This window comes from Camelina sativa, chromosome 15 (assembly GCF_030686135.1).
Source record: "Camelina sativa cultivar CO46 ecotype springtype chromosome 15, ASM3068613v1".
In the NCBI taxonomy this organism is placed as follows: Eukaryota; Viridiplantae; Streptophyta; class Magnoliopsida; order Brassicales; family Brassicaceae; genus Camelina; species Camelina sativa.
The window spans coordinates 12,109,582-12,125,326 of NC_141894.1; the positions used below are offsets into that span (position 1 = coordinate 12,109,582).

Below are 15,745 nucleotides of genomic sequence, written 5' to 3' on the forward strand. Positions count from 1 at the left end.
GTTTCTACTAATGCCTCAAAAGAGATTTTCTTAGAAATGCCAGATTAAAGAAGATGACAACATATAAGAGAGTAGAGAGACAACGGCAAAGTTTTGGCAATAAAACAAGACAGGTGATCTAAGATACACAAACATATTATAAGTAATCATGTATTTTCTAATCAAAGTAAAGATAACTTATGATCTTTTGGCTCTTACTAAGTCAGTTTCTCGTTCCTTAAAGCTACATATAATTTTATTTTTGACCGTAGAAGACACGTACGGTGGATATCAATAGTCTAACTTAAAGAACTTGTTTATATCATCAGTGAGCAAATAGTGTGTCGTCACTCGTCAACTTTGGCTCAATGTATCGATACTTCCTCCATACATATTATAATAAGCTTGTATATATTTTATATGATATGTTACAATTTTACTTATTTACGGTAATATTAAGTCTCTTATCCATTAACCAATTAAAAAAAAGCCCTAATCTGCATGAATATTATATAGGACTTCGAATTTATGGCCAAAATCTGCATGAAAGCTTCGTAATGGCATCCAGGGAGGTGAGAATAGAAAGAACAAAATAATATTTTTAGATCCAATTTTTCCATGTGTTGTATCTTTTGTGTGTATAATAATTATTTCTCTTATGGTTTTTCGTTATTTTAATTTCATATATACGTGTATATTCGATTATCAAATATGCGTAAACTTATTTTATTTGTATAAGTGGAAAAGAATGTGTTAGTGGGTTTAGGTGATTATGCGTCGGTATCTTTCCTTTTCAGTGTTCAATTTTTTTTTTCTTTTTTCCTCTTGTCATTTCTATTTGTTTATTTAATCAAAGTGAAAAAGTATCTTTAGGATATATTAAACGATGTTGGAAATATTCTGATCCGATCGTTTTCCTTCTTACAGCTGCCTAGCAGCATTGAGCTTCTTAGGACATCGGCAGTGAGCGTTTCTTTGTGAGTTACTTTTATTAAAAGAATAATAAAATGAAGAGAGAGAAGATAAAATAAGAAGAAACGTTTCTCTGGCGAGTGACGGAAGAAACGGTACTTATATATAAAGTGACAGATGTCCTTATTCTATTGATCAATTTATTGGAAAAAAACAAAAAAAAAAAACAAATTAATAAAAATATTTTTTTTGAGTAATCATCAACGTTCTCCGCTGGAGATGACCTTAGCAATAAAAATAAGACTTGCAGGTTGTGGACAATAATATATGTCTAGGGCCTCTACTCTCTAGGCTATGAATCCTCCTTCACTTCCTTAAGTCACTCGCTATAATTGGGGTTCAATATTTTCTTCTCCATTTAATAATTGATGTCCTATATATATATTGACCCGACATCCTGAATAAATCATGTGAAAAAAGTAAGATATTTTTACTATTCAATGTCTCCACTGTCCACGGTGAAGATATTGATTTGCTATTTTGTCTCTGCGTAAATCTTATGACGAAAAAGAGATTGGTAATTAAAAAAAATGACTTAAAACATAGTATACTTTGTTTTGTGTTTAATCTAGTAACTAGGATATATCCCGTGCTTAAAGCACGGATCAATATTTAAAAAAAAAATTATAATATAATAATAAAATTATTGTTTTATTTGAGATAATATTTATTTTAAATTGTTATGTAAATCTATTAGTCTATTTGAATACTAATTATTTTACTATATTATAGTATTTTATTTTTGACGTATTATTACAGTTTTATATTGTTTGTTTGTTGTATTTGCATTATTATTTTGTGAAATATAAAATCGTAATTTAAATATTTTAATTGTGAGCAAATAAAAATTATTAATTTATCATTTATATAAATTTAGTTTTACCAACCTGCCAATGTGGAAATTAAAACACATATTTTCATAGAATGAGTAATATATCTTCGTTTTTAAAAAAAATCAAATCACAACATATGCAGAAAAAAAAATATGCATTTTATATTATAAGTATTATATGAAAATTTCAAACAATTTGTAAGTAAAATAAAATAAAGATGATAGGAGAATCATAATTTGAAAACTTAACAAAATTTTCGAATTTAGTTATTAAAAATAATTGTATTGTATACTTGGATATAAAATCTTAGTTTTTGAAATTCTGATTGGTTTACATATTTTTTTTTTAAATAATTAGTAATTTCGTCCATAATTTATTAGAGAGAGAAAATATTTTTTTAGATTTTTTTAGATTTTTTAATATTTAATCTGTGAGTGTTTTTTTAATTAATTATATTTATTTAAATTAGTTAATTAAGTTTAATTAATTTTTTCTAATGGCAATTGAATGTAATTTTCTACACATTTTTAAGGTTAGTTTCATATTTGTACTTCTCAATTAATATAATAGGATTGTGTAATATTTATGGGTGTGATTGAAAGATGAAAAAGTATGCTTATATTGATTAAATTTATGATTTTTTTATCTTTTAATGAATTGTATCCTATTTTAAGCCAGTTTAGCAATTTCTCCGTGATTTTGTATATCAACAATATCCAGAAAAAAATCATTTGACTGACATATGATAACTTTTTAACCTTGATAACAATCTTTTTTAAGAAACCATAATTATCAATGGACCAAAGCAGAGACGCACAATTATGTACATAATACCTTGTTATGTGCGTGTAGATAAAGCAATTAACGTCTTTAGCTAAAGAAATAATTTAATAAGTTCTACTTATATTATAATAGACCTTCTTTATTAAAAAATACATTTTTCGTATACTGTTCACATGTGAAAATAATTATTTAAGACCTGCTATTTTTCAACTTTACCCTTTTGATTTCTTTACTATAGAAAATAACCTCTACTAATTAATAGTATATAACTTTAGTTCTTTACTTCATTTAGATTACCTCAAATTAAAATTCTTGGACAGCTAATCATGGAACTTATAATAAGGGTAACAACTATAAACAACTGCGTTTTATTCTGGTATCACTTTAGTTTTTAGGCTTTTACTTTTTTTTTTTTGTTAATAAAACATTAATTTCAACAAATTTATTAAAAAGCACAAAATTGCCACACACACATATATTAATATATATTATAAAACCACATAATTTGTTTTTGTTTCACTTTATTGATATACACACACACAGATATATATATATATATATATATATATATATATATATAAAGTAAAAGAATATGTTTATATATATATAGAAATAAAGTAAAAGAATATGTTTCTATATGTTTTAGTAACTTGGTTTTAAATAAATGTTAGGTTGTTCAAAAAAAAAAAAAAAAAAAAAAAGTTTTAAATAAATGTTCCGGTTTACACAAGCCTCTTATGTTTACTTTTACCATAATGATAAATGAACACTCCTATTATAAATAGACCGACTCCATTATTGCTCTATATCTCTCTTCAGTGACACAAAACCAAAGAATAGTGAGAAAACAAGATCGAGGAAACAACTCGATAAAGACGATGAATCGATTAAATATTGCGGTTGCGGTTGCAGTGACGGTTCTTATTGGAGTGTTGGGATCATCGGAGGCTCAACTTCAAATGAACTTCTACGCGAAGAGCTGTCCAAACGCAGAGAAAATCATTTCGGATCATATTCAAAAGCATATCCATAATGGTCCTTCTCTTGCAGCTCCTCTCATCAGAATGCACTTCCACGACTGCTTCGTCAGGGTATGTCTTTAATCTCTAATCCACACATACATACTTGCAAGTGTTTACATAACATATATGTTCATATGTTTTTTTTTTGTTGATAGATATTATATATGTTGATATGTTATGAACACCTTTACATTTATATTCACATATTGATATTGTATCTACGACACACAAATAGTTAATTAGCTTACTAAAAACGCTGATGTACTCCAGAAGATGTATCATCATATTAATTTATTTATGTTCAAAAGAAAGAAAAAAAAATATCATCATAAAGTAAATAGAAATGTGAATTTGGTAGTAAATTTGAGCTATAGCATAATTTTGATTTTCCTTATATATTCGTATTGATTTTGGAAAAAATGTAATGAAGGGATGTGATGGATCTGTGTTGATAAATTCGACATCTGGGAACGCAGAGAAAGATTCACAACCGAATCTAACACTTAGAGGATTCGGTTTCGTAGAGAGGATCAAGTCTCTTCTTGAAAAAGAGTGTCCTAAGACTGTTTCTTGCGCTGATATCATTGCTTTGACCGCTAGGGACGCAGTAGTCGCCACCGTAAGTGTTTCAAATTATAAATTACTAAATTAGTAGTATTTTAGTCTAATTATATTTATTAACAAAAAAAATTTTGCAATACGATTCATTAATTATATAAATTATAATATGATATTTTTGTACAGGGAGGTCCTTCATGGAGAGTCCCAACAGGAAGAAGAGACGGTAGAATCTCAAACTCTACGGAGGCTTTGAACAACATTCCTCCCCCAACGAGTAATTTCACGACGTTACAGCGACTTTTCGCTAACCAAGGCCTTAATCTCAAAGACCTTGTTCTGCTTTCCGGTAAGTTCATTAATTAAACTCAAAATAGTCATATTACTATCAGTGCCGGTCCGACATTTATTAGTGCCCTATGCCGAACTAAAAAACATACCCTTTTATATATTACCAAAAAATTATAATTAATGATATATAAGACTTTATGTTTAGTGTTTTGAAAATTTATTAACACAAACCAAAATCAAAACATTAGTTTTGATGAAAAGATTTATCTAATAGTTTAACAAAGCAAACTATTAACCTCAAAATGGAAAAAATCAAAACTAAAACTAACAATTAACCTCAAAAACTATGATTTGCACTTATATTAAAGTCCACATTTTTGTAAAAATCTTTAGATATATATATAAACTCTATAATAATTTTACAAAAAAATGCCCTAATTTTTTTGATGTCCTAATCATTTGCTTGAGTTGATTGCCCTATGGACCGGCCCTGATTACTATATTAGTCGTTACGACTGTTTATTAACCATTTTTTTTGGTTTTTTGTTTAGGGGCTCACACGATTGGTGTCTCGCATTGTTCTTCCATGAACACTCGTCTCTACAACTTCTCGACGACAGTCAAACAAGATCCATCTCTAGACAGCGAGTACGCAACTATTTTAAAGGCTACGAAATGTAAGAGCCTTAACGACAACTCCACCATCCTAGAGATGGATCCCGGCAGCCGCAGAAGCTTCGATCTCAGTTATTACAGGCTTGTCCTAAAGAGGAGAGGTTTATTTCAGTCCGATTCTGCGTTGACTACGAACTCAGCCACGTTGAAGATGATCAACAACTTGGTCAACGGTTCTGAACAGACGTTTTATAAAGCTTTCGCTAAGTCAATGGAGAAGATGGGGAGAGTTAAAGTTAAGACGGGCTCTTCTGGCGTGATCAGGACACGGTGTTCTGTCGCCGGAAGTTAGTTTTATATGTTAACCATGTTGGAGAGTGGTGTGTGCTCTATTCGTTGTTGTTATGTTTTTAACTTTTGGGGCGATGTGTTTGTTAATTTAATTTTGATATGTTGTTTGGAAAATGTGTTTATGTACCCAAGAATTGTTTGTTAACGTTCAAATAATAAGCGAATCAATTATAAATTTACAATAATTCTCATTGTTCGATCTGTATCCAATCTTAAGTTATAAATACAACTCGAGTGGATTGAAAACCGTAAGAAATTTATTTTGCTTTCCACAATGAACAACACACACCACTTTTCTCCTTGACTTTGTGTGTTTAAAATTTTTGAGAACTACACATTTTATAAACACACAAAGTCACAAAGCGTTTCATGTTCTTATTATACACTCAAGTAAAAATAAAACTTGACATAAAAGGCCCATTATTTAGCCATGCAACTAAACCCATAATATAAGAAATATTCTAAAACGTTCGAGATCATAAGACGATCAAGTAATATTCTCCGTTACGTCTTCAACAAAACTTTTCAAACCAGTTTCAGACGATCCACCGTCCATTAAAGCTACGTGGAAGATCTCGGTCATCTCATTCACTCTCTTCCTGACGTCACTATCTTGGTCCATCCAGCACCGTCTTAAACTTAAATGGAGCCTCTGTCAAATTAAAAAAAAATCTAAAAATCCTTAATAATTTTTTTTTTTTTGAAAACATTGGACCCTTTTGCTTAAAGAAATTTTTTGATTTTTGTGATGGACCCCTGGCATTTGCCTACTCTGCCATGGGGTAGAGACGGGCCTGGGTCCATCAAACACTTGATCCCTCTCTCAATCTCCTCCGCAGTCACAATCTCCATCTCCGACCTCCCCAACAAAAGATCACCTGGCCAATACTTCATGATCTCTACGTAAAGTGGCCAAATCGCCATCGGAACACCGAACCACAAACTCTCCAACGTCGAGTTCCATCCGCCGTGAAAAACAAAACCTCCGATCGCCGGCTTCTCCATCACGGCTACCTGTGGTGCCCAACCAATCACCTTTCCTCTCTCCTCCGTCCGATCAAGAAACCCTTCCGGAAGTATCTCCTCTAGGTTTGTGAATTCACCGGGAGGCTCCTTCATTATATTCGGAGATGCCCGGCGGAGAGACCAGAGAAAACGGTGGCCGCTTAGTTCGAGAGCTACAGCGATTTCTCTTGCTTGGTCCTCACTGAAACCTCCCATACTCCCAAAGCAAAGGAACACTACCGATCTAAGTGGTTGCTCGTCTAACCACTGTAAAATCTCCGATTGCTTCTTGTCCACGGAATCATCCCTAGCTTCGTTTTTGAGATGCAACAATGGTCCTACTGGGTAAACACGTGGAGTATCACCACTGGAGAGAAACTTCAACGCTTGAGGTTCCAGTTCAGGAACCGTATTTACTAAAATGCCCTTAGTCTCTCTGAATCTTCTCGCTTGAGTTACAAAAAAGGAGAGCCACTCTTTTGATTTGAAAATGTAAGGAAGACATTTCAACGGATAAGGACAAGTCAAACTCAGAACCACTAATTCTGCGTCTGAGTCTTCCAACTCGCTCATGTCATAGGTATCATCTGCGTCGTACATGAACTGAATGTGAAGCAAGAGTCCAAGAAATCCAGCGTTGGAAGTGTAAAACAAGTAAGTCGGGACACCGAATTTGTTAGCGACATCGATCATCGAAGTGCAGTACATATCAACGACGAATCCAGCTAGACGTGGTGAGTCTGGTCGAGTGGGATCTACGAGTTTCGAAACGGCGTCTCTCACATGTGGTTTTAGACTTTGGATGTGAGAATCAGTCGCCTTCAACTCGGTTGGTTGTTGATCTCCTCCATAGATTATTTCGTAGCGGATTTGTTTGTTAGATGCGAGGGTGAGCGAGGTGATCATCGATGTGCTTTTGGAATTGAAAGATATGATTACCACGGTGATAGAGAGGTGGTCGTTTTGATCAACTAGTTGCTTGGCCATCTCCACGTCGCCATGAGATGACTCATCGTCGGAGAAGGAATGAACACCAGCTCGATTTTCATCTTTTAAAAATCCTCTCTATCTGTTTTTCATTATATTTGGTGGTGCTGTTTTTTTGAGTTGTAGAGGAAGATAACTTAAAAAACAGATAAGAAAAATAAAATCAAGTAATGTTTGACTTGTTCACTTGTACATACATATATTTTTCAAAAGTAAGACCTTGTTTATAGGGGGGTTCATAGAGAAGATCTTAGTCTTTTGGTGAAAAAAAATAAATCAGAAATGAAGAAAAATGGTAAGATCTCCCCTTATATAAGAGACTGAATCTTGGTCTAAGGAGCGATACGTGTCGCTATTCTATTGGTCGAACAAATAAAACAAAAGATAAAAAAAAAACATTTCCTGCTCGATTTTTTTTCTTTTTTCCTCTCTCTCTCTCTCGGTTGCGATTGAATCAACGAAACCATTGATGAATTTGGAATCAGAAGCTTGAAGGTTGGCTCAATCATTTGAATCAATTGGAATCAGAAAGGGAAGTTTCTTTTTTATTCTCTCTTTCTCTGTTTTGAAATTGGAATTGAATCTGATATCAATCTTTGTTTTTGGGGGCGGGTTTGAATTTTATGTGAAACAGAGTGAAGATGGACGTAGATGTTCCAGTATCCGTAGCGTATAATTTCTACTTGGATCGTGAATCTTTTCCTTAATGGATGCCTTTTATTTCATCCGTAGAGGTAAAAATTTCGATCTTGAGATTTCAGAAGAGGTTCTTGCTTGCTTTTTAGATTATAACTTGGTTTAGTGTTGTTGTTCTCTGTTGTTAGGTGTTATAATGAGTTTAAAATTGTTGTTGTTCTCTGTTGTTCTCTGTTGTTAGGTGTTATAACTTGAGGATTTTAAAATTGATTCGCACAAGGACGCCAAAGAAAAGCATCTTTACAAACTGATCTTTTACATGAGTTTATCGTATGAAGCATCTTTCAAGTGTGAGTATATAAACACTAAAACACATCATCGTTTCTCTACATTTTGTGTCATATCAGTAAGTAAACTACAAAAATTCTAAGAGTACGTGAGTAATAATCTAAAAAGAGTAATGTCATCTCTGCTTCTGACATTTTGGAGTATTCTTACAGGTTTTTTTGCTCTCTCCTTCCTTCCTTCCTTCCTCTGACTACAAGATCCTGGTTCTTTAAATGATATAAAAATTTTCTGGATCATAGATAGTTTCCTGATAAGGTTCTTGATTAATGAGGGACTAGACTTCTTTTGTTATAGTTACTTTGGTCATTAGGAGGGGAATGCTGGGATACTAGACCAATCTGCTATGCATTAAGTGAATTGTCAGTCCAATGTTCAACTAGTTTGTTGCATATTTTATTAAATTGATGGTTTAAACTCCTGCAATTAATGAGTCTAAAGATTTGAGACACTGAAATGCTTTTTTTGATACAGGCGAAAAACATGAACCGCTGAGCTGGGATTTGAGAGTATATATTGCTTTAGACGTAGCACGCGGTCTAGAGTATCTTCACGATGGGGTAAGCTACTTGCTAAAACCATCCACCATTTGAATGCATCTCTTAGAAATTACAACTTCAAAACTCATTTACTATTATTTTGGCAGAGGAGAGATCCCCAAGACTATGGAAATGGAACGTGGTGATCTCTACTTCATACGCTACAAGATTGTTAAAGGAGCAATCATATCTGGCCAAATTGACTTGATCTGAGCTCAGTCATGAATTTTTCACTCAAATCTCTTTCCATAGCCATAAGTGAAAGATAGTGCTACCATTGTTCATTATGTCATGAACCTGATTTACTTGAGTTGTATAGTGGATTACATAACAATTCGTCTCTAAAAGTAACAATATTTTGATAGGTCGAAATGTTAAAAGAGATCTTTTTGAGGTTTCACTCTATTGCAGTGTAAGATGAACCAATTTCTTCAAGTTCTTTGTACCTTGAAATAACTTGTATGCTAACATTGCTGTATATTTGGGCAAAATTTGGAGTAAATCAGTATTATGTTTTTATTATGTTTTTATTATGTTTTTATTATAAATCATTCTCTCTATTTATGAATTGGTAATTTGTATTATGTTTTTATTATTGTTTTGTATGTTTGAAAATTAAAAAATGGAATATTTTCTAATTTTATAAAATCTTAAATGTTTACACATTTATACCACTTCTATTCTATTTAAAATTTTTAAATTTTTAAAATCAATATTTTAAAAAATAAGAGACCCAAAATAAAAACCTACCAATAAATGAGAAAATTTTATCTAAGAGATCATGAGTTCTTATATTCCAAACAGTACACAATTAATTCATAAAAAATTTAAGAACTCCCCTTACTCCAACCCACCCATAAACATGCTCTAACACTCATTGTCCATAGTCATGTCCTCTCATGGTTAGACGTAAATGTCTACTCCAATACAACCTTAGACATTTGTGGACCGTAAGTTTCAATTTTTATGTTCTTTTATGTTTTACCGTTGAGACAATCATTTAAGGTTTGAAAATTCTAATTAATATTTGGTTAAAAAGAAACTTACAACCATATTTTACTTCTCTTTAATTTGATAACAAATTAAAGTAGTACATATGAGTTTCTATTTAAAGATGGCATGCATTGACTAATATGATATTTTAAAACTTAATTAATTATGCCGCATTTGGGTACAGACTCGTATTCCTTATTCATTGAAACGGTAATTCTTCCTAACGTCTTCAATAAACTTTTGCAACGCAACCCGTGACGACCCACCGTCCACTAGAGCTACGTGACATTTCTTGCTCATCTCCTTAACTTTTTTCCTCACGTCACTATCCTGGTCCATCAGACACTTAATTGATGTCTCTATCTCCTCCGCTGTCACCGTAACCGTCCCCACTCCCGTTAAATGATCGTCTCGCCAGTATTTCTTTATTTCCACAGCCAATCCAAGCTCATCCACCATCATAAATGCGTTAAACTTCTGCTCTGCGTATAACGGCCATGCAGCCATCGGAACGCCGAACCAAAGACTCTCTAGCATCGAGTTCCACCCGCAATGAGTGAAGAATCCTCCAATAGCCGGCTTCGCAAGCACGGCCACCTGCGGAGCCCAACCGACCACTCTTCCTATATCTTTCGTCCGATCAAAGAATCCTTCCGGAAGAACTTCTTCTAGATTCTTAAACTCTTTAGGAGCTTCCCTAAATATATTCGGAGATGCACGACGAAGAGACCAGAGAAACCGTTGGCCACTACGCTCTAGCGCCATTGCGATTTCTCTTGCTTGTTCGTCACTGAAGCCTCCCTTGCTCCCGAAGCAGAGGAACACAACCGAACTAGGTGGTTGCTCGTCTAACCACCGTAAAATATCAGATTGTTTCTCTTCCTTTGAATCATCAACTTGGTTCGCGAGATGTAGCAATGGTCCATAAGTATAAACAGGAGGAGTATCACTACTCGAAAGAAACTTCAACACATAAGGTTCAACCTCAGCAACAGTATTTAGCAAAATACCCTTCATCTCTCTAAATTTTCTCGCTTGATTTACAAACATGGGTAGCGTCACTTTAGATGCAAGAATGTCAGGAATACACTTCACCGGATAAGGAAGACTCAAACCTGGAACGTTCAACACAGCTTCCGAGTCTAAATAATCACTTTCACTAACATCGTACTTGCTCTCATCGTACAGCATCTGAATATGATATACAAGTGCGAGCATTCCTGCATTCGACGTATTAAACAAATAACTCGGAACACCAAACTCTTTAGCCACATCTATCATCGAGTAGGAGAATATGTCAAGGACGAACCCAACAATCCTCGGCGAGTCCGGTAGCGTCGAGTAGTCTTGGACGAGTTTCGCAACGACGCGTTTAACCTTTGGCGCCTGGTTCGCGACATGCTTCACAAAACTTGTTAGCTCGGAGGTTGGTTCATCTTCGGCGGAGTCGGAGGTGATCACTTTGTAACGTAGGCGGCTGTTTGATGCAGCGGAGAGGGCTGCAACGTAATCTGAAGCACCGACTTCGCCTTCGGAAATGACAGGAAGGATGATGACGGTGATAGAAAGGCTGGTTTCACGGTCCACTAGTAACTTCGCCATATCCACCGCTGCTCGGAGATGACCGGCTCCAGGAGAAGGGATGAAGACAAGCTCAAAATTCATGTTTTGTTCTTCTTCTTCTCTATCTTTTTTCTTTTTCTCTTATTCTTGTCGGTGCTTTTGTCTGTACAAAGAATCCCTCCGTTCCACTTAATAAAGTTTTTTTTTTTGGGCATTAAAAGCATCATCTGTATTTAGGTAATAATAATTCAACTAATAAAAAAATGCTTTAGAATATTAAAAACATCTTACATAATAGAACAAGAAAACAGAACAGTATTATTGTTACGTAAGCTCTATAGATTCATTTCATTAGCTCTGTTTTTGGGCTGTTTGAAAATAGAAGCCTCATTTTATAGCTTTGAAAGCATATTTTATTCTTAAATTGATAAGAAAAGTTCAGAGAAACTAGATCAAGATTGTTTTCTCATAAGAAAAAAATGTTTGTTTTCTCAAATATATTAATTTTACAATTAAACTGTATTTATTTGAAGTAACTAATTTTGAAAATAATAATTAACTGTATATCAAATCAATTTTACAAGTCAAATTAAAATGTAGGTAAAATATCTATTTAAAATTTTATAAAAAGCAAAGTGAGAAAATGGTATTTGAACAAATTTCTTACTCTAAAACATACAAAACTAAAATATTTTTCATAAAAATATTATAAATTAAAAGAATTACAAAATATTAATGAGATACAATAACCAATAAAAGTGGTTAATGATCTAAATTTAATGAAATGAACTTTGCATTAGGCATAAATTAGAGAATATAACATAAAAAATACATTGAAAATAAAAATGATACTATTTGTAAAACAAAAAATTTCTCAAAAATGACACTCGTTGTGAAATAGAGTGAGTATAAGTTAAAGAGTTATAAAAATATCAATTAGTTGCATATCAAAATCATTTATCTTATCAAAATAAAAAGAATCAGTAAAACATATATATTTATCTGCTGAAATTTTTGTTGCTAATCTAGTTATCGAAAAAAAAAAGAAAAAAGAAGTTATGGTTAATCAAATCACCACACATGACACATAAAAGAGAACAAAAAAAATGTCGCCTCAAACTGAACACAAATTTGCGTTGCGTGAGATCCATGAGAACGATAGGTTCTTTCTCCCCCACGTAAATTTAAGTTTGTGTCGCGGTCTTAACTACTTGAGTACTTGTCATTAAAAGCATTCCCTTTAATCAAAGGAGGAACCACATATTGATGACAGACGTAAGGAAAGTTTTGGGTGTTTTTGCATTATTATTTGTGATGAAAATATTATGTTTCCGAATTATTGGTGTACATTTACCTCAAGGCAGAGAGTCTCATGGTGTAGGAATCACCACAATAGTCCATTTTTCAAACCTAATGTAGTTTTGAGTCGTTTTCCCTATTTAATATGACATGATTGCATTTTTCTTGAAAAAGTAAAGATGAAGTTTAATTTTAGGCAACTGAGGTAAAGAGCATCTAGATCTAGTTGAGATATTTGATAATCTACAACTTTTTGACATATAAGAGTGAGTTTTTGTTAAATGTTTATCGGATCTTTGTTTAGATGATTTTGATAGTTAGACTAATTGATTATGTAAACATGTTTCCAAGTTTACCAAAAAAATATTGGTTTTCGATATCACTCTTGAACATAAATAATATGTGCTTGAAAATTATGCTAGAGGAGTTTAATTAAAACGATTTAAACTTAATTTTAGTATCGACGATCTCGTGAGAATAGCTAAGTAGGTAGGTGGAAGAAAACAAGAAAACATTAGTGTCAATTATACTACAATTGCATACAAATTATATGCTGGTTGTATATTGATTCCATGCTTTGTGTTGTTTGCACTTATGTTCATTTAATAGTACCATTGCTTATTTCTTTGTTTACCTCTCTTTAGATTTTCGTTTCATCTCCACCAATTACACATAATTTATAAAAACCATTTCACGCATTGTCGTCTAAATCATTAGAGATATCCAAATTGTCCTCTAAATCATTTGCTATCTTACAGGCATCACAACTCAAATCATTGGAGAAATCCAAATTGTTTTCCGGCTGTGGTTAACTGGCTTGGACTGTCCTCACTCTCAGCATCTTGCACCTCAACCATAACAAGTTCTATAGTTAATCATGTCAAGCAAATGTTCTTCATAACGTCTTGAATAAACGTTTGCAATGCAGTTTGAGACGATCCACCATCCGTTAGAGCCATATGGCATTTCTCACTTATCTCTTTCACTCTCTTCCTCAACTCACTATCCTGCTCCATCAGACACTTGATTGCTATCTCTATTTCCTCTGCCGTCACCAACACCGTATCCTTTCCCGATCCCGCAATTAGATCACCTCGCCAATACTTTCTTATCTCCACAGCTAATCCAAGCTCGTCCACCATCTCGAATGCATTGAACTTCTGTTCCGCGTATAACGGCCACGGCGCCGTTGGAACACCGAACCAAAGACTCTCGAGGATCGAATTCCACCCGCCGTGAGTGACGAAACCTCCAACCGCCGGATTAGCAAGCACGGCCACCTGCGGAGCCCATCCGATCACTTTCCCTCTCTTCTTTGTCCGATCAAAGAATCCTTCCGGGAGAACTTCTTCAAGATTCGTAAACTCTCTTGGTGGTTCTTTGAATATATTCGGAGATGCGCGACGGAGAGACCACAAAAAACGGTGACCGCTTCGTTCCAGCGCGATGGCGATTTCTCTTGCTTGTTCCTCACGGAAGCCTCCCATGCTCCCGAAGCAGAGGAACACTACTGATCTGTTTGGTTGCTTGTCAAGCCACCCTAAAATCTCTGATTGCTTCTCGTCCTTGGAATCACCAACTCCAACTCCGTTCTCGAGTTGCAGCAGTGGTCCTACTGGATAAGGAGGAGGAGTATCACAACCACTCGATATAAACTTTAACGCATAGGGTTCCAACTGAGAAACAGTATTTACCAAAATACCCTTCATCTCTCTCAATTTTCTTGCATAGGGTTAACAAACGTTGGGAGCCATTGTTTAGATACGTTAGCGTGAGGAAGGCACTTCACCGGAAACGGACGAGTCAAACTAGGAACGTCCAGCACAGCTTCTGAGTCTTCAAAATCACTTTCGGTTATATCGTACTTGTTGTCATCGTACAACATCTGGATTTGAAGTTTAAGTGCGAGATACCCTGCGCCTGACGTGTAAAACAAGTAGCTGGGAACACCAAACTCGTTAGCCACGTCTACCATGGACGTGCAAAACATGTCGACGACCACCCCAGCGATCCTCGGCGAATCCGGTTTCGTTGAGTAGTGCTTGACGAGTTTCGCAACGACGGATCTCACCTTTGGCACGTGGTACTCTATATGGAACTCAGGCCTCGCCGGATCGAAGTTTGGTTGATCTTCGTCGGTAATGACTTCGTAGCGGAGGCGGTCGTTAGGTGGGGCGGACAGAGCACCCACTTCGCCTCCAGGAAGGATGATTACGGAGATAGAGAGGCGGGTCTCTCGCTCAACTAGTTGCTTAGCCATCTCCACGGCTGATCTGAGATGACCGGTTACAAAAAAAGGGATGAAGACAAGCTCAAGTTTCATGTTTTATTTTTTTGTGTCCTCTTTCGTTTATGTGCTTTTGTCTGAATCATATAAGCTCCACTAAATGGTAAATAGATCTCGGCTTCTTTTGCTTAGCTGTATTGTTTGAGCCCAATAAGTCACTTTCTATCGGTTTCAATTTTTGTAGCTAGACTTCTTTGATTTTGGATGGATATGGTCCGTAGATATTATTGTCGTCATATATATGTAGAATCAAAATGAGTTTCTCCACTTTTATTGAACGTCAGTTCAGTACTATGGTTGTTTTTAGTAATATCATTACCTTTTAAGTTGAGTTTAACCAAGGTCAAATATAAAAATTTCTATATCATTTTTTTTTATAACTCAGGGTAAATCCTCATACCTATGGAAGGGTCTGAGACTAATCCCTGGGGAGAGGGTATCCTATAGATAGGATCCTCCCAGGCTTTCAAATAGGCCGTAAACAATGGGCCATACCTGATGAGACCATGGATAGCTCCACTCAACCACACGAACTTGAGGAACAGCTTGAACCAGAGGAAGCACCGGAAGACCAGCTTGAACCAGAGGAAGCACCGGAGGAACAGCTTGTACCAGCAGAAGCATCGGAGGAAGCACTGATTGTCCCGGCGGGTCCTATAACCAGGTCACGGTCCAAGAGGTTCAACC

The 15,745-nt window shown here is 34.8% G+C and overlaps 2 protein-coding genes, 1 long non-coding RNA gene and 2 pseudogenes across 8 annotated transcripts; 2 read left to right on the forward strand and 3 right to left on the reverse strand.

Annotated features, from left to right (window-relative positions):
• The first annotated feature begins 3,273 nt into the window (after positions 1-3,273).
• LOC104746615 (peroxidase 30) lies at positions 3,274-5,589 on the forward strand. Its single transcript, XM_087487893.1, has 4 exons — positions 3,274-3,658; positions 4,020-4,208; positions 4,334-4,496; positions 4,990-5,589. Exons 1-4 carry the CDS (start codon positions 3,446-3,448, stop codon positions 5,403-5,405), a joined length of 981 nt encoding a protein of 326 aa, XP_087344019.1. The 5' UTR covers positions 3,274-3,445; the 3' UTR covers positions 5,406-5,589.
• Positions 5,590-5,639: 50 nt separating this feature from the next.
• On the reverse strand, positions 5,640-7,767 carry LOC104747846 (UDP-glycosyltransferase 71B6). Its single transcript, XM_087487894.1, has 2 exons — positions 6,199-7,767; positions 5,640-6,016 (listed from the first exon to the last, which is right to left on the reverse strand). The coding sequence occupies exons 1-2, from the start codon at positions 7,394-7,396 to the stop codon at positions 5,892-5,894; spliced, it is 1,323 nt and encodes a 440-aa protein (XP_087344020.1). The 5' UTR covers positions 7,397-7,767; the 3' UTR covers positions 5,640-5,891.
• A 371-nt stretch (positions 7,768-8,138) lies between these two features.
• Positions 8,139-9,438, forward strand: LOC104746617 (uncharacterized). Of its 5 annotated transcripts, XR_015581940.1 has the most exons (5): positions 8,139-8,162; positions 8,274-8,382; positions 8,533-8,739; positions 8,852-8,937; positions 9,024-9,438. It is a non-coding gene; the product is annotated as an uncharacterized LOC104746617 (long non-coding RNA). The 5 variants fall into 5 exon arrangements; XR_015581937.1 differs by lacking the exon at positions 8,533-8,739; XR_015581938.1 differs by lacking the exon at positions 8,139-8,162 and having other exon boundaries at positions 8,169-8,382.
• A 477-nt stretch (positions 9,439-9,915) lies between these two features.
• LOC104746618 (UDP-glycosyltransferase 71B7 pseudogene) lies at positions 9,916-11,831 on the reverse strand (annotated as a pseudogene). The gene has a single exon (XR_015581941.1). The product of XR_015581941.1 is annotated as a UDP-glycosyltransferase 71B7 pseudogene (transcript).
• Positions 11,832-13,447: 1,616 nt separating this feature from the next.
• Positions 13,448-15,209, reverse strand: LOC104748406 (UDP-glycosyltransferase 71B7 pseudogene; annotated as a pseudogene).
• Positions 15,210-15,745: the final 536 nt, after the last annotated feature.